The sequence below is a fragment of the Odocoileus virginianus genome, chromosome 9 (genome assembly GCF_023699985.2).
Source record: "Odocoileus virginianus isolate 20LAN1187 ecotype Illinois chromosome 9, Ovbor_1.2, whole genome shotgun sequence".
NCBI lineage: Eukaryota > Metazoa > Chordata > Mammalia > Artiodactyla > Cervidae > Odocoileus > Odocoileus virginianus.
Genome location: NC_069682.1, coordinates 72,738,826 through 72,757,644, shown reverse-complemented (window position 1 = coordinate 72,757,644; position 18,819 = coordinate 72,738,826). Strand labels below are relative to the sequence as shown.

The window sequence follows — 18,819 nt, the reverse complement described above, 5'->3', positions numbered from 1 at the left end:
TCTGCGTCCAGAGAGGCAACGACCGGGCTCACGTGCCGCAACTACTGAGGCCCGCGTGCCCTGGAACCCGTGTTCCGAACCAAGAGGCCGCTGCAGTGAGAAGCCCGAGCACCGCAAGTAGAGAACAGCGCCCCCGCTCGACACAACGAGAGAAAAGCCGGTGCAGCAACGGAGACCCAGCACAGCCAAATCCAAATAAATAAAATTTAAACATCAAATCAAATCATATATGTGCACAGGCATGCACATATAACATAAATTTTAAGTTAAATGGTAGTACGGTATCAGCTTTTTTAACTTAACCACTACCTCTTAGAAACTATTCCATATCAACACATAGAGAGCTTCCCCGCGCTTTTTGTTTTCTTAGCGGCTGCAGTGTATTCCACTGTGCCATCCAGGGATTTGCCCCTCGGCATGGACACGCAGGTGTCTTCTGGGCTTTGCTCTCACTGCCATTCCCATCTGAGCAATCACGTCATTTCACATGTGTAAAGGGTACCCACAGGCAAACCCCTGAAAAAGGGGGTGCTGGGTCTGAAGGCCAGGCATCTTAAATGTCGTGAAGAGCTTACCAGCTGGTAAACCCGTGGGACCGGCCCAGTCCCCGGCACGGGGCCCAGCTATGTGGCTGCTAAGGGCTCGCAGCTGTCCCCGTCTCCAGACAAGTGCCCTGAGCTGCCGCGAGGCAGCTCATCTGGGAAGCTGTGCCCGCCCCACACCCACTCCCAGCCACTGACCACCTGATGGGGTACAGAAGTCCCGCCCCTTTGCTTGAAGGAGAGACAGAGGCTGCTGGGCGGGCTTGCCCCAGAGCACTGTGCCAGGCCAGGTGAGGACTACCCTGCGGCCACACCCACCGTCTGGCGTGCTCCCTCCCATCCTTGGTTGACCCCTCCTTAGAATTACTCCTAAAGAGCACCCCGCAATACATGACCCGTCCCCAAGCCCTGTCTCAGGTTCTGCGTTGAGGGAGCCTCCTGGGACCACCGGTTCTAGGAGTGGAGAGGTCGCGGGAGGCACACTCGAAGGACGGGGTTCTGGAGTTGGACCCCTCCACAGCTGCCCAGCAAAGGACCCCAACACTGGAGATAAAACACTGCTCGTCCCTCACCGAGCGTAGCAGGACCACTGCTGAGACTTTCATTGTGGTGGACTGGGTCATGACTGCTGGAGAAGGCAGGGGCTCTTGTAACATCTCTGGTGTTAAATAGGTTATGGCTGAAATAATAACTGTAAGAAAAGGAGCGGGACTTTCCTGGTGGTCCAGTGGTTAAGACTCCACACGTTCAATGCAGGAGGCACAGGTTTCATCTCTGGACAGGGATCTGAGATCCCACACGCTTCAGAGCAGCCAAAAAACAAACATAAAAAGAACACAGGAACTGCAGTTGTTGCTGAGTGCCACTGATGCTCTGAAAAGAGAACGCGAAAGGCTGGAACAATCACCAAACTCAAGCAAAGAGAGTCAGAGGGCCTCCTTGGCAGCACTCAAATCGACCCTCATCTCCTGCAGTCGGACGGTCTCCAGAGCAGAAGACCAGGCAAGTCTGAACCACAAGAGTGGCAGACCTTCAGAGAAAGGTGAACTCAGGAAGACAAACCTCCCACACCTTATCATAGCAGGGCTCGGATAGGGAGAAGCGGGACTCAGACGGGTGGGACGGGGACCCTGGAGATGCACACAAGCACCTTTACCTGCAGGCTCCCTTGGACCTTCCAGAACCTTCCAGAAGAGGCCCCCCCACCCTGCTGGAATACAGAGTTCCCAGGCTACTTAGGTTAACTCCTGCTGCCTGTCATAATACACCCCCATGGACACAGACCATTCAGGTGTTCAGGACAACACACTGGTCCACTACTGACCTCATGCTAATCTGATAAGCACAATGTGGCAAGGAGATGTCTTGGTAAGACACAAGTGCTTCAGAGGATGGAGAGTTTTGGGGGCCTGTCCATCTGGGAAGTTGTCGGGGGTCAGGTGGTCTGGAGCACGCCAAGACACTGCCTCCAAGTACAGGACAAGGTCAGTAACTTCTACTCCAATAAAGAAGCACAGTGTTTGGGAGGCCTCCCCCAGGTTTTGAAGGCAATACACCCCACACTTGAGAAAACTACTTCCACCCATTCACTGCTGTTTAAGAGGCTGCTGGTTTTGAGTGAGGACCAGAAGAACCACCGGCTGCAGCTCAAGCAGTTCTGCTGCTTCCACCATACCATTTGGCTGACTCCAAGGAACCGGAAGTATCTGCTAGAAAGGGGGGCCAGGAAGCCCCCAGGGGAGGGTCTCTCAGCATAGATCCCTGGGGTTCTGGAGCAAAGTCATGCCACATGCAGAAGAGAACCATACATCCCTCGGAAAACCCCCAAGGGGAAAGAACCCCAACAGCTCCTGGCAAGCTCTCGGGCCATGGCAGAGACAGAGCCCCTGAGTATGGGGCATCAAGTGCCCAGGCAGCCAGAACTGTCCTTCATAAGCTGGACTGCCACATCTACTGAGTTATGAGGCCAGATGGGCCCAGGAACCATCCATTCTAAGAAGACATTAAAGATCAGACTCGTGTGGGTCCACAAGGCACATACTGCAAGACCACACGTCAAACCAAGATACTTGCTCTATGACAAAGGAGGTGCAGAAGTGGGTTGTGACCGCGGACATCACAAAGTCCTATCCAGAAGCTACCAGCTAGAGTGTGGTAAGTGGCCTCTTAAAGACAAAACTGAGGCACCAGCTTGGGGAGATGACATGGGTGAGGAACAGAGCACTCCTCTAAGATGCAATGTACTTCTTAAACCACTACAGGGGGTTACATACCCAACAGGCAAGCGTGGGTACAGCACATAACGGGAGCACCACCCAACACCACTCTCAGGGACTCACTTACGAGTGGAGAATCCTACTTGGAGGATTTCTACTTCCCTTAGCCTGAAACTTTAGGCTCGGTGTGTTGAAAGGACCTGGCTCCCAGAAGGGGACGTGGCCACCAGGGCTCACACAGTAAGAGTTAACAGCAGAAGCTGCCCCACCACTTTGGGCTCTTTGTGCCAACAGACCAGCCGGCCTGGAAACCCTCCCTGGCAGGGATGACGGAGGCTGATCGCCATGAGACAGGTCTGGCCACCACATAAATGGGTGGATAGGAATACAATTACTGAGCCAATATGGTTTTAATCACAAATGATTTTTTAAAAATACCGTTAGCACATTTTGTCAGCTGTAATCATAGAATCACTTATCTTATAATAAGGCTGATTTTGAAATTCCTGTCCTTGATGCTGCCACCTATACTAACACAGACACTCCAAAGATAGTATTCTGAAAGACAGAAGGCTTGCCAGGAAGAGGAGAATCCGGTCCTCGGGGCCGTCTGTTTTCTGGGGAGTGCTGTTTATATAGTTTTCGTTTGTTTTTGGCTGTGCTGGGTCTTTGTTGCTGCACCCAGGTTTGCTTTCTCTAGTTGTAACAAGCGGGGGCTACTCTCTAGTTGCGGTGCGTAGGCTCCACGCTGCGGCAGCTTCTCCTGTTGCTCGGGCTCGAGGGCACGCGGGCCTCAGGAGTTGTGGCTCCCGGCTCTAGGGCACAGGCTCAGAAGCTGGGGCACATGGGCTTAGCTGCCTCTGGGGGCTCGTCCCAGACCAGGGATGGAACCCACGTCTCCTGCACAGGCAGGTGGATTCCTTAGCACTGAGCCACCAGGGAAGCCCTGTACACACATATGTTTAAAGGCAGCCTTCTTCTTCAGTGGAATGTTCTTTCTTTCGAACCCACTGAGAGCATGTATGTGATGAAAGAGGAAATGTCTAGAAGTCAGCCCAGAAGAGCAAGCTTCAGAACGCAATCCTTTAGCAACCTTTCTCTTCTACAGTTGAGACTGCTTCACTGTTCTGTCGTATCTGAAAGGCTTAAGTGTGAAATGTAACTTTAAGACGGAAAAATGCTGAGCCCAGAGAAGATGGTCAGAAAACTAGGAGGGTCGGAGCAAGAGTCCAGGCAAAAGGGCAAGTACTATACTGCGCTAATGGCAGTGAAAGAGCAACAAGACGTTCCAAGAATAAACTGTCGCCTCTGATCCACGTTTCCAGAAACACAGAGGCTCAGTCTGTGCTAGCATTCTTCTTGGAATGCAACAGCCTGGAAAATCTTCAGAGTCCAATGCAATCATTTTGTCAATGTGACAACCAAATTTGGCTTCTACCTCTAAGACAGCTACTTTAATGCCAACAAATGAATGCCTGTTCTTTCTCTAATAAAAATCAAAGAACCTAAGGTTCAGGGAGAGTTTACCCACGGGACAGTTCAAGCTGCATCACCGTCAAACTCTCACTAAAGCTGTTAACACTTACAGTCGGGATTCTTGCTTTAAGTTTTCTTTAAAAAAACAAAAGTTTTTTTACAACTTAAGTAAAATTAGAAATACAATCACTGTATATGCTATTTTCAGAATTACTCAGGGTCAACAACTCAGGAACTGAGTGATTTTTTTTTTCAACTTCCACTGGAAACTTCCTAGACAAAAAGAGCCCTACTCTTAAAAAATTACAATCTTTTAGTCAAAACAAGGAGTTAACATAACTAAAAAGCACAAAATTAAGAAGACTGTGACAAGGAAGCACATTTGTGTATTTCTATTTACTCAATGAGTCAATCAAATCCAGTTATAAGTTAAAACTTGATTTGTTTGCCAGTAGTATTCAGGCTAAACCCTGGCATGCGTAGTCAAATTTCCACTCTTAACCCCATTCTGGCCTTTCCTCACTCTACAGTAAAGTATGACTAAGAAAAAAAATCTACTCCTGTATCTGCTATATATATCAGGACAGTGGACAGGATAATTATTTATTTTCATTCTTTATCAATTTCAGTCCCAAATATATAAACAATGAATTAGTACTATATGGCCAATAAAAATAAATATATGAACTTTACTAATACCTAGAAAGAATAGGAAAAAGTAAAGAACACAAAAAATGGTATCAACTCAAACCAAGTCAAGTCATCTGATGGATATGTGTACTTCCAAGCATAATTTGGAGAAAAAGAGGCATGATAAGAAGAGCTGGTTGTCAAAAAAATAAAAAGGATTTTTCTTTTTTGGTATAGCTATTTAAATGTGCCCAAAAAATTTACTTAAAAAGGCCCAAACTACAGAATTCCCTAAGTATAGAAAGCTTCTGAAAGCTGTGAACAAGGGTCAAGGAAATATCTTTAGAACTTTATGCAGATATATGCAGTTTTTATAAAAAATGAAAAAGTCTCGATTCATTTGAAAATATAATAAAATAGAAGAGTAGAAAAGCGCTATTTAGAATATAGATAGTCCTTTTCTTTTTCTTCTTTAATATTTTAAAAATGTATTTACTTACCTGCACCAGGTCTCGTTGCAGCATGCAAACTCTAGTTGTGGCATGTGGGACCTAGTGCCCTGACCAGGGACTGAACCCAGGCCCCCTGCATTGGGAGCTTGGAGTCTGAGCCACTGCGCCACCAGAGAAGCTCCCAGACAGTCCTTGTCCGCATCGGTTCCTTAGGAACTCTGAACGCTTAACACAAAAGGTCAGCAATGTCTCTACATGACCAAACAGTAACTTCTGGTTAGAAGAAGTAGGCTAGGAAAACTGATCCCTGAGGGAATGAAAACCCCATTTTCTCTGGCAGTCCTTGTCCATACCAACAGTTCCTTAGGAACTCTGAATGCTTAACACAAAAGGTCAGCAATATCTCTAAATGACTATGGACTAAAAAGTAACTTCTGGTTGAAGAAGCAGGCTAGGAAAACTGATCCCTGAGAGAATGAAAACCCCATTTTCTCTGGCAGCTTTTTTGGCACAAAAATTGGAAATTCTTGAAATATTGGCTATCTCAGTATTTTGTTACACTTTGCTCCAGTACGAGAAAAAAATTTTCCTCTCATCTACATAGCTTTATGAATTACAGGACTATTTTGAAAGCTCTGTAGCATTTCTAAATTCTAACCAAATGTCCTCTTATATAACAAAAACTATTTCCTGGACCCCTGCATGGTCCCTAGAAGTGCTCTTAGCATTCTAATCACCTGAGTTAGAAAATCAGTACTAAAAGTAAGGTGGACTTTCCATCACCCCCCTTCCTAAAACCTGGCTCTTCCAGCTGCATTTACTTGTATAGCATCGGTGAAGAAATAAACTCTGTGGCCGGACAGCCTTGGCTGACCCCCACCATCCCTCCACCGCAGGCCCAGCTCTGGGCAGCCTTCTGGTGAGTTCACCCTACAGCTCCCGGCGGGACCCGGGAGGAGAGGAGGCCACCTCTCCCACTGTGCCTGCCACTGCAAGGAGAGCAAGCCTGAAGCTGCAGAGGCTTACCAAGGGGAGAGAGCCTGGCAGTGAAGCCAAAACAAAGGGAAACACTGCTGAGCAATGGAGAGAACGGCGTCCAGGAGACTTGGTCCAGTCCAGTCTGAAGCTGGCACCGCCTGTAGCCTTTTTCACGCCCTGAGCCAATGGGTGTGCAGCTACACTACCCCGCCAATCTGTTTTCTTTGAACCTTTTTGAACAGATTTTGTCCACGGAATGGAAAGAGTCCTCTATCAGTTAAGATGTTTTCCTCTGCAAGTAGAAGAAGACCTGACTAACAATGGCTTAAACAATAGATGTTTATTATCTCATATAACGGCAGCTCTGAGATAGGTGGTTTCAGGGCTATCAACTCAACATAACAGTGCAGTTGAGAATCTGAGTTTTCCATCCGTCCCCTTGGCAGGCCCTAGCATTCTGGCTTTGTCTTTGAGCCATGATGATTGCAAGATGGCTGCCAGTGCTCCAGACATCATATCTTCATACAACAGTATTGAAGGAAGGAGAAATCTCTCTTTACCAGAAAGAAAGAAGTTTTCCAAAACTCATCACCCTGGCCTATTTCCCTTTGATCTCCTTGGCCAGAACTTGGTCTCACACTGTCCGCTGCCTCCACCCCTCTCAGAGAATCACTGGTAAAAGATAATGCAATTTTCATGATGGCAAAGCCCAATCTTGACTTGGAAGGGCCTACCTTCCTTAAGTGCCCTGTGGCAAGACACTAGCTTCAAAACGAGGATTCTGTTTTCAGGGAAGGGGGAAACGGCTTTGGGGAGGCACCTAACAACACCTCCTGTAAGTCCCCATGCAAGCACTGGTGTCCAACGGCCCGCCATCACTGAGACATTCAAAAGACAGTGCGGGACCTGGCGTTCCAGACCAAACTAGAAGGACCGCCGCTTTAGTTTCCATGCGCCCCATACCTGAGCACATAGCAGCTGCAGCTCTTATTCCTAAGAGACTACGTAAACTGACCACAAAACTGTAACTTCCTTCAGTGGTTTTTTTAAGTCTTTACTGGATGCCCAAGAATAACAGGTATTAGCTAAACAGGTTATTTTCAATGTGCCCAGTGTCAGGAAAGGAATGTCAATGAATGATCTTCCTCTTCTTGGAGCTCTAAGGCTCTTGTTAGCTAAGTTTGTTAGAATCTGCCAGGAGGTGCATATCAAGAGCCTATTCAATAGAGAACAGGAACTCTTTGAGTAAAAGAGTAAAAAACTGATTTCTAACTCTTTACTGAAGATCAAAACTTTCTAGTGGTACTTCTTCCTTAAAATATGACATCACCTGGGGCTATGGGGCTTAAAGGAGATGACACTGTGAAAGCTCACAGCCCAGAACCTGGCACTGAAGGTACCATGAAGTCCAGGGAAGATAAAGCAAGGGCTGAACCAGAGTTGTAGGAGTGCTGGTGGGGGAAGGATGGACCGAGTCTGATCATTCATTTATTTATTTAAAGATATTTTTGATGTGGACCATTTTCAAAGTCTTTATTGAATTTGTTACAATACTGCTTCTATTTTGTTTTGGTTTTTTGGCCTCAAGGCATGTGGGCTCCTTAGCTCCCTGAGGAGGGAACAAACTCACATCCCTTGCACTGGAAGGCAAATCTTAACCACTGGACCATCAGGGAGTCCTTGATCATTCATTTCTAAAGTTAACCTATGCTGTGCTACACTTAGTCGCTCAGCTGTGTCCAACTCTTTGCAAACCCATGGGCTATAGCCTGCCAGGCTCCTCTGTCCATGGGGATTCTCCAGGCAAGAATACTGGAGTGGGTCACCATGCCCTCCTCCAGGGGATCTTCACAACCCAGGGATTGAACCCAGGTCTCCCGCACTGCAGGTGGATTCTAAACCAGATTTAAGGCAAGGAAAATTAACTTATAAAGCACTAAAGGTTATAACACAATATTAAATATCAGTAGGCAAGTGGAAATCAGTGAAAGTAACGACAATGTAGTAAGCTGACTATTAACCTTTAGCTAACCTTAGTGAAACCCTATTTACTATCCTGTAAGCCTCCCCACCCACATCTTGACTTTAAAACTTCCTGAAGAGTGAGGCCGCTGCTTCCTCCTTCTTAAACACTACAATGAACTTATATGTGAGCTCAACTGTTATTACACTGATTCATACACTCTAAATTGAAGCTAATTACCTTTCAATAAATTGCCACAGGAAACAAAAGAGGGAAATAGAAGTGAGGTAGAAGAGAATGCCCTCTGACGACTTTAGATCTGACTAATGTTAAACCTTAAAGTGAGAATCTCTTCTGGCTGTAAAATTCAGTGATTCTATGAATTAAGTGTCAATTACTCACCTCAGTGGAGTGACAGCATAGCCCAGCAGTAGGTCTTAGAGTGAACAGTGTGAACGTTTATTTCCAAACCTAACCTAAACCAATGCTGTATTAGGAAAGAATTTCTAAATATACTAAACCAGATCTACAAGGCAAAGAAAACTTATAAAGCAAATACAACTGTGCGTGCATGTATATTCAGTTGCTCAGTCATGTCCACCTCTTTGTGACCCCATGGCCTGTAACCCACCAGGCTCCTCTGTCCATGGAATTTCCCAGGCAAGAATACTTGAGTGGGTTGCCATTTCCTACTCCAGGGGATCTTCCCAGTCCAGCCTGTCATGCAGAACTGTATATATAAAATTAACTTATAAAGCAATGGTGATAAGACACAGATATCAGCAGTAGGCCACTGGAAACCAGAACTAAGTAATCACAATATAATAATCTGAAGAAAGTCTTGGATGTGCCCTGAGGGTGGTTCCAGAAGTAGAAAGGGCTCTTAAGCATATAGTGGGGCTTCCATGTGACTTTTAGGAGGTCATCACCACTCTCTGAGCCCCCAGTGTATTCATCTGTAAAATGGGATCATAACACCCTCATGGCAGCTGACAGAGAAGATGAAATGAGCTCGGTAAGTACACCACATCTCGTGTGCTTGGGAGCACTCGGGAAGCACTCAAACAATGGTACCATTACTGCTTTAAGTACAGGATCGCCATTAAGCACTTACCTAATGAGACCACAGCAACGCTCTCTGGCAAGAAATGTAATCTGTACCGGATCAGTAAATGCACCAATATGATGCAGATAGCTGTGGGAAAAATTAAGACACTGTTAAAACAACCCAACTTTGAATAGAAACACCAAGCCAAAGGCAGTAGTTATTTCTGGGAGGCCGCCTGGGAAATGGACAACTGGCAGTGACACAGGAAACTTCAGCTCTATTTCCAATTTCTTATTTCTGAATCTGGAGGTAGTTCGTTACATTTTACACGTTTCTTTACATGCTTGAACTAGCTGCTGCTTTCCAGTTGTTGAAAGAGCAATAGACACCTATCTTTCTTCTGAATGGTTAAATCTCATACAAACATTTAAAATTATTCAAATTTCTCTTATTCTGAGAAATGATCCTCAACAGTGAGGAAGAAGTCAAAGAAATCAATCACTTTTATGCAAACACAGCTGCAACAGACTATATGTTAACAGAAGTATTTTGTTGCCATGTGATCCATGCTCTTTCAACACAGAAGGAAGTCAGAGTGTTTTACAAACAGGACAAAGTTAATCCTAACCTGGTGATAAGAACATACAGACTGAGAGGTGGGGGTGTCTGCTCCCCAGCTGGGCACTGGGGCTTCTACCGGTTGAGGGCTTGCCACGAACCAGGGACGGCACTGAGCACTTTCCAAATGCTCTCTCAGCTGACTGTCAACACCCCCTCTGAATGAGCTGTCATCACCTCTGCCTCCTTCGATTAAAGATAAGAAAGCTGAGGCTGAGTGAGGTTACACCACCAGTGGGTGCCACCGGCCTGAGCTTGATTCCAACCCTGTTCCCTTAATCTCTGGCACCTGCCACCCCCTCCTGGCAGCCTTCATCCTCAACCAGGAAAATAAGAATAATGTCTGATTTTCCTCACAGGGGTGTTGTCATGAAAGGGAAGAACCAAAAAGATGTAAAACTGTTTGAAAAGAATAGGTATTTCAGACCAAAAAAAGCACAGGTTCACATAAATAACTCCTAAATGTAATTTCAAGACCCAACTGTTAGTGTGCATGTCTTTTTCTTTTACTAGGCACCTGCGTGGTATGCCATCTCATCAATCAGAGTATTATATATATAGTATTAAAAATAAATGAGTTGACTTTTTTCGTAAAAGGAAATGTTCAAACAATCTGCATGATTGTGAACGGTCCACCCTCAGAGCCCACGTTGACAAATTAGATTATCTTTAGTCCCACCAAAAAGCACCAGGTGGCCAGAGAAAGGAAACAGTTGTAAATATGGAAATTTTGTCCTCGTTTCATTCTGTGCTTTAAACTATCAATCTGTGGTGTTATTATAAATATTTAGCCTAGTTAGAAAAGTCCTATATTAAATACTAAGAGCAAGAAAAAAGTTCCAATGCATAAGCTCAACATGGAACCAACGAGAATGCCTACTGTATAAAAACGTAGACACACAAGCACATAAGTAGACAGAAATATATAGACCTAAGGAGTTGAATCAGTTTCTGTTCTTTCTCTGCACCAAGCTGGATGACAAAATTTAAAAGCTTCTCATAAATCATTTAACCCTCTGAAGCTAAAGAGGAAAAGAGGGACTCCCTTGGTAGTCCAATGACTGAGACTCTGCACCCACAGCGCAGGGGGCCTGGGCTCCATCCCCGGTCGGTCAGGGACTGCGGTCCTGCAGCATGCCGCAACTACGACCTGGTGCAGCGCCCCCACCCCAAAAACAAGAGCAAAAGAAGAGCTGGCTATCACCAGAGAGAGCTACACATAAGGACAAGCAATGCCACAGAATGGTCTCCAGCGATAAAAAGGAGAGCCGCAAAGACGACCCACAGAATGACAGGAAATATTTATTGGTCACACGTCTGATAAAGGTCTAGTGTCCACTGTACGTGAAGAACTCTTACGACTCAACAACAAAAAGACAATACAATTTTAAAATGGGCAGAAGACTTAAATAGTCAGTTCTCTAAAGAAGATATGCAAATGGTCAATAAACACATGAAAAAGTACTCATCCTCATTAATCAGTGGAAAAATGCAAATCACGACCACAATGAGATACAACTTGACAGCCTAGGATGGTAACAAGGATGGAAAGCAACTGAAACCCTTGTGCACTGCTGGTGGGAATGTAAAGCTATGCAGTGACTGTGGAAAAGTTCGGCAGTTTCTGAGAAAGTTCCTCACAGAGTAACCACTTAACCCAGCAATTCCATTCCTAAGTACATAAATCCAAGAGAAATGGGTTTTTATAGGCCCACATAAAAACTTGGACAAAAATGTTCATAGCAGCACTATTCACAACAGCCAAAAGGTGGAAACAATCCAAATGCCCATCAGTTGATGAATGGATAAACATGTGGACTATTATTCAGTCCTAGAAAAGAAGGGAATTCTGACGAATGCCACACACAGATGAATCCTGAAGACATTATGTTGAGTGAAAGAAGCCAGACGTAAAAGGCCACATATTGTATGGTCCCGTTTGTATGAAATACCCTCAGTAGGCAAATTCCTAGAGACAGCAGGACAGTATTTACAAGAGCCTGGGGGCAGGGAGAATGCGGAGTGGCTGCTTTTAACAGGAACGAGGTTTCCTTCGGGTGATGGAAATGTTCTAGAACTAGATCATGGTGATGGCTGCCCAGATTCAAATTACATTGCTGTGAATGTTACAAATGCCACTAAATTATACACTTCAAAATGGTAAATTTCATGTCTATTCTACCACACACACAGATTTTTTCTTAAAAACAAACAAACAAACAAACAAAAAAAGGTATATGCAGAAAGCACTAACATGGGAAGATCTCCGAGCCATTCTGTGAGAGGAAAAGCCGAGCTATAGGCCCCCTCTTACATTAAAACAAACTCCAACAGTATGTGCCTATTTGTTTATGAATGTACATATGTACCGGAGAAGGCAATGGCACCCACTCCAGTACTCTTGCCTGGAAAATCCCATGGATGGAGGAGCCTGGTGGGCTGCAGTCCATGGGGTCGCTAAGAGTCGGACACGACTGAGCGACTTCACTTTCACTTTTCACTTTCATGCACTGGAGAAGGCAATGGCAACCCACTCCAGTGTTCTTGCCTGGAGAATCCCAGGGACGGGGGAGCCTGGTGAGCTGCCGTCTATGGGGTCGCTACGCGTTAGACACAACTGAAGTGACTTAGCAGCAGCAGTACATATGTACATATACACATACAAGCACACATTTTCAAGTACACTTGAGAAAATACAGAGCAAGGAGGGACAAAACCTGTGTGATATGGATGGTATGAGCACCACAAGTTAATGTATTTCCAATTTTTCATGCCTGAAGTTTTAATTACGGAAAATACATTGAAACATAAGACAAGTCAATTTTAACAACTCCATTAAATTTTACAGCCCATAAAATGTGTCAAATGATGCTAATAGTTAACTCCAGTGCAAATCAGTAACAATGACTCACCACTGTCACTGGAGTCAAAGATCAGCAAAGGACAAGTGTAGGTCAGCTGATCTCAAACTTCTTAAAGTCAAAATTACAATTCTGGCATCCTCTGCACACAAAAGTCACAATCTCATTTGACTTGACTAAAATAGTAAACAAAAGTGGTAAATCTGTTCCAGATTAGGAACTCCTGAAGTCTAGAATAACTTACGGACTATTTCCCTCAGTTCACTAGTCTATATATTAAGTGATCTTGCAAGTTATCTATTAATAGCCATTTTTTTCCTTATCATTCCATTCTGCTAACACATGCTAACCTACACGTGCAAACTGGAGACACCAACTCATCAACTGATCAGGGGAAACAGAGACCACCTGACCTGCATCAGAGGGTTCTGATGGGTTTGCAGAGAAGACAGGAGAAGGCAGTGGCACCCTCTCCAGTGCTCTTGCCTGGAGAATCCCATGGATGGAGGAGCCTGGTGGGCTGCAGTCCATGGGGTCGCTAAGAGTCGGACACGACTGAGCGACTTCACTTTCACTTTTCACTTTCATGCACTTGAGAAGGAAATGGCAGCCCACTCCAGTGCTCTTGCCTAGAAAGTCCCAGGGACGGGAGCCTGGTGCACTGCCGTCTACGGGGCTGCACAGACTTGGACACGACTGACGTGACTTAGCAGCAGCAGAGAAGACAATCCAAGAGAAATACGCAGCGCTACTAACTACAGCTCAGCCCTTTTTGGCCTCAAAGATGTACCAACAGCATTTTATCTGGATTAAAAAGCACATCATAAAAACCTGTTTTGTGATCTCTGGCACAAGTTAATCCAAGATGTTCCACACCCTGAAAGTTACTATGAAAGTCTTATTTCTCACCATCTTGTGAAAAAGGTGATTACAAAACAGAAGTTTTCTTCCAAGGCTTGCCTTTTATATCCCCTAACATATCATGCTGACAACAGTGTAAACAGACTAACAACACTCCTTCAGGATTAAGGATTCAGGTACTAAAGACTTCTTGGTCAAGAAAACAACGGCTTTTCTTCTTAGTATTCAAGTACTATAACAAAAGGGGGAAAAAAGAAAACAAGAGTCCTTGATTGTTGAATTAATCCCTGAGAAGTAAAATTACATTGACAGAGTAAAAAATTACTTGGGCATATCCAATCTAAATGGACACTGTACACTTGTGGTTTGTGTATTTTTTTGGAAAAAAGCTTTTTTAAAACTATTTAGGAATTCCCTGGTGATCCAGTGGAGAAGACTGCAGTGATGCCGAGGGCTTGGGTTTGATCTTTGGTCAGGAATTAAGATCCCACAAACCATGCTGCATGGCAAAAAAAAAAAAAAAAAAGTTTTAAAAAACCTATAAAAGGATGAGTTCTGAGATTTTAAATTATTATCTTAGTAAAATTATTTAACAGTCTAAATATAAATGTGAAAGAAGTTACACTTTTCTGCAAAAAAATAAACCAACAACAGTCCTAATAGCCATCAGAGAAATACTCTGGACTCTTACATTTTTTGTACATTCTGTTCTTCTGAAAAGATCTAATTAGAAATATGACTCAATATAATTAAAGAGGAGCAGAAAATGTAAACCTGCCAACTTCACTTTATAAACAAGTTTGGAGAGTCCTATTTGAAGTTCTTTCTTTCTTAGCTGATCCAAAGTGGTTGTGCAGTTTCAACTGGGTTTTCTGGTCTAAGACACTTGTCTACTGTCCACAGTGTCTGCGAAGCAGCTAAGAAATTGCCTTTTATCTAAACTTCCTGACCGATGTCTGGCAACCTGAATATTAGCCTCTAGTCTCCCCTAAAACAGATCTGTCAATTAATTTAAACTCTCTGGGCCTAAATTTCTTCACCGGTGAAATAAGAAGGTTGAATAAAATGAGATCTTAAGTCTGAGAGAGTGAATCTCTTTAAAGAAAAATATCACATGAGTGAACAGGGGCACAGGTAGTACACAGACATGGCAAAAGCCATGACCACAGTCAACAGGAATGACAGAGGTTAAAGAAAACAGTGTGTCAGCACAAGGGTGTCTGATCTTTTACTCACAGCAAAACTCTTAACTAAGTGAAATTTTGCACGGAAGCCGAACGGACACAGGAGACAAAATGAGGCTCTGGTCAGAAAGTCAGATGCTCTGCCGTTTGACCCCCGACCCCCACCCACAATGTCATACAGACACACACGGAGACTCATGAACAGAATCTGAAATACAGTGATGTTCAAGGTTCTTTCCAGATCAAGAATTCTTTAAGTCTTTCTTTCAAAGGACATCTAAGATAAAGATGTTCTTCAGAATGACTAAGCTCAATGATTTTATAAAGAAAAAGGATGATGGGATGAAACAGTTAGGGCATCATGAACTGATCAGTGACCCTCCGTGTAATGAAGTGAAAGTCAAATGAGAGGCAGACTTGACAAAGTCAACAGAAGCTGACCCGGGGTTAATCATTCAGACAGCACACACAGACGCTCAAAATGCCAGGGGACGGTGTTTCCGAGAACACTGGCCGAGGACCTGCACTCACCGAGGACGAGGAGGCTGAAGAAGATGGTCATGCCGCTCGACTGCTCTTCCTGCTGAGCTTGCTCCCCTGTCTGCACCGGGAGGATGGGCTTGGCAGGGGTCGGGAGCACCAGTTTCGCAGTGACCACCAGGGTGGTATGAAGGGTGACATTGAAACCTTCATGAGTTGTGTTGGGGAACCTGTTGGAGAACATAAAAAACAGCAGAATTAGACAAAGGAAAGAGGACCCGGAGTTATCAACACACACACACACACCAGAAAGAGAACCTTGGCATGGAGCTCTAGGCATTCACAAGTCTCACAACCAGGAGGCAAGCCTTGGAGAGAAACTGGCTAGGAAAATTCTGCCTGCTGCTGCACGAGGGTACGGCTGGGCTCAGGAGCACTGAACACAGCCACTCAGAGGTCAGGGCCAAGGGGGGGTCAGGGCGAGTGCAGAACCAAACGCTGCCTGCTCTCTGGCACTCAATGGGGGATTTAAGGACTGAGCACAGCACCAACAGACACAAACTGGAGTCTCGTCACATTCCAAGTTCCAACATCAGTTACTAAGTGCCTTTACTTCTCTAGCTTACATTCTTTCCCTTAGATTGAATGTGCAAGTTGAAGAAGCCACTGATTTTACTCAATTGTCGATTAGGGCTGAATGCCCTACCCTACTTTACAAATACCTGAGTTCAATGGCCCAAAAGTAATCCCCTCTGTAATACCCCACCCCGCCCTACTACTGTGCTCCTCACAGCTATCTCCTCACACTGTGTTGGGATTGTACACTAGTGATATTGACATAATAACCATTGTAGCTGTGATTGTAACAACTGATGTTTTTGAGTACAGCTTCACTCTGGGGACTAGGTAACATACAAACTTGCATTTAACAAGTGTTAACAAGCCTGAGGTGGACACTGCTACTTTCTCTTTTTTTAACCTGTGAATAACAGGCTCAGAGAGCCTGTTGGCTTAACTTGGCCAGTATCTCAGTCAGTCAGTGGCAGAATCAAGCCAAATTTGAGTCCAAACATGAAATCACTGAGCCGTACCACCTCTCTTGCTTTGTGCTGCTGAGGCCCAGTTTAGTGTCTGACAGTGAACATGCTCAGTAAGTAAGCTAACTAAATTAAACGACCACTAGGCTAAAAGACAGACAGAAAAGTTGTCAGGCGAGGGAGTCAAGTTTCAACTGTTGGCTTGGTTCCTTGTTAATTTGTATACACTCCTTCCACGGAGATGGGCATCTATAACATGCAACAGACTGTGCCGGGCAGGTATGCAGAAAAGACTAAAAGAGTGGTCCTTCCCCAGAGGCAACGGAAGGACAGAGACACCTCACTCCCTTTATCTTACACAGCCAGCTCCCTTGCTCTCTACACTCCAGCCTTCCTTTTTTTCTGTCCCTCAAAAGGCACTAAGCTCTTTCTTGCACCTGTCTTCCCTCTCCTATTCCTCCTTTTGGTCGCTAAGGTTTCATCCGGCATATCACCTGTTCCTGAGAAGCCTCCTCCACCCCAATACCATTCCGCTTCCTTCAGAGCACTGAAATCATCTTGTCTATTTATGGTCTTCTCTTTCCACTAGAATGAAAGCTCCTTGAGAGGGGCTCCTGGTCGGTCTCCTTCTCTACCATGTGACCAGGGCCTGATCGAGAGTAGACGGCCACCAGTTTAATGAATAAATGGATTTCATTGAAGGAAACAAGAGAAGAAAAAATGATCGTTACAACGGAGGAGGGGACTGGCTACGTAAGGGGGAGGGGGGGACTTTCTGGAGGCGGCGGAGCGCTGCGTAATCAGCAGATGACCGAAAAATGGGAAAGTGAAATCTGGGGTGCGGTTTCCGCAAGGCAGCTTCCGAGATCTACGATGAAGGGCCGATACCTAGCCAAAGGGTCCAACCTCAAAGGGGCTGCGCGGCCCAGGCCCGCCCCTCCCCCTGCTCGCAGGCTCCAGCATGGTCAGTCCCGGCCAACCAGCGCGAGGAGCTCCGCCTTCTGGAGCCGGAGGGCGGCCTGAAGGGCTCGCTGTCACCCGACGGGGCCCAGCCCTGCCGCCACAGCCGCCCGGGAAAAGCCCACTCACTCCTCCTCCGCCATCTTCTCCCCAATCCCGCGGAGCCTCCGAGACCACCGAGCGCGGGGCTAGCAGGGCCCGCTTTTGCTTCCGGCTTCCGCTGGAGGCGCGGGCGGGCCGACCGGCAGGGGGGCGGAGTCTCGGCTGCACAAGGCCGGCATTTCTGTCCCTTCGTCTCTATGGCCGGAGGGTGGGAGGATTCGCGTGGGAGGACCCCGGGGAACTTTCAGGATGAGTGGCGGCACTTCTTTTGGCCCCTCTGGCCCTGCGAAGTTCCGGCTGTTCCCTTCCACAGGGTTGGGACGTTTTGGGGAAACTCCTGTGAGGTGACTGTGACTCATCCTGAAACCGCACGCTTTCCTCCCAGTGTCCAGGAATTGACTGTAGTTAAAGTGGGACTGAAGCTTCTAGAGTAAGCTGGGCAGAGGGACCCCAGGGGTATACTCCCCCAGTCTCAGTTTTCCCCAGCCCGAAAGGGACTAGCCACCTGGGTTTTGCAGAATTGTGCAGTATTCTATCTGTAAACATTTATTGAGTTCTGACTGTATGCCTGTCTTTAAAATAGAAGATGATGATCTAAGAATGGATCCATCATTCATTTGTTCATTGTCTCAACAGATAATCAAACGCCTATACGTGGTTTCAGGTGGCTCAGTAATAAAGAATCCGCCTGCCAATGCAGGAGACACAAGAGACACCTGTTTGATCCCTGGGTGGGGAATATCACTTGGAGGAGGAAAGGGCAATATTCTTGCCTGGAGGATCCCATGGACAGAGGAGTCTGGTGAGCTACAGTCTACGAGGGTCGCAAAGGGTCAGACAGGACTGAGCATGCAGGCACGTGGTTAGTGCCGTGGTCTGTGTGGGTTGGAAAAGAATTTCCAGACACCAGGCAGAATGAAAGGAGAATAAAGTTTGTTTCCAATGCCCCCCTTGGTTTTTTTCTTTTTCTCTTTTTTTCTGTTCTTTTGTCCTTGGGAAACCACAGTCAGCAGTGATCTGTGGGGTTGGGGAAACAGGAAAGAACAAAGTGAAGTTGAAGGGGAAGGAAGGCCCCCACCCGGAGAGCTGGTTCCCTCTTGTAAGGCTTTTGGCTTTGATGCCAGCTCTGCAGCCCCTTCCCTTCCTGGTGTAAACCATCGTAGTCAGCAGCTGTGATAGGTGTTTAAACCCTTTTTCTGACTCTGCTGTTCTTCCTTAAGCTTTTCCCACAGCGGAGGGCCTAAACATACACAACAGAGGCCCCAGTGAACCTTTTAAACTTCAGTCACTCCCCTGCTCGAAAGGTACCCTGTCTTCCAGACAATCAGAGGGGAAAAAAGGTGGAGACGCTCCAGGACCCAACCCGCCCCCTCTGCCTTGTGAGGTCAGTCCCCGCCCCTCACACTGCACA

General features: G+C 45.8%; 1 protein-coding gene across 2 annotated transcripts in view; it reads right to left on the bottom strand.

Annotated features, from left to right (window-relative positions):
- The window catches only part of SLC9A8 (solute carrier family 9 member A8), a 74,628-nt gene extending 57,088 nt beyond the window's left edge, over positions 1 to 17,540 (bottom strand). The window contains exons 1-3 of one of the 2 annotated variants that reach the window (XM_020906228.2): positions 17,436 to 17,540; positions 15,361 to 15,539; positions 9,372 to 9,452 (exon numbers count right to left, since the gene is read on the bottom strand). In XM_020906228.2, the coding sequence (XP_020761887.1) occupies positions 9,372 to 9,452; positions 15,361 to 15,539; positions 17,436 to 17,449 (274 nt within the window). In that variant the 5' untranslated portion in view covers positions 17,450 to 17,540. Of the gene's footprint in view, positions 1 to 9,371; positions 9,453 to 15,360; positions 15,540 to 15,627; positions 15,994 to 17,435 lie in introns of those variants that run through there. The other variant, XM_020906229.2, reaches the window with a different exon arrangement.
- Between the last annotated feature and the right edge of the window lie 1,279 nt (positions 17,541 to 18,819).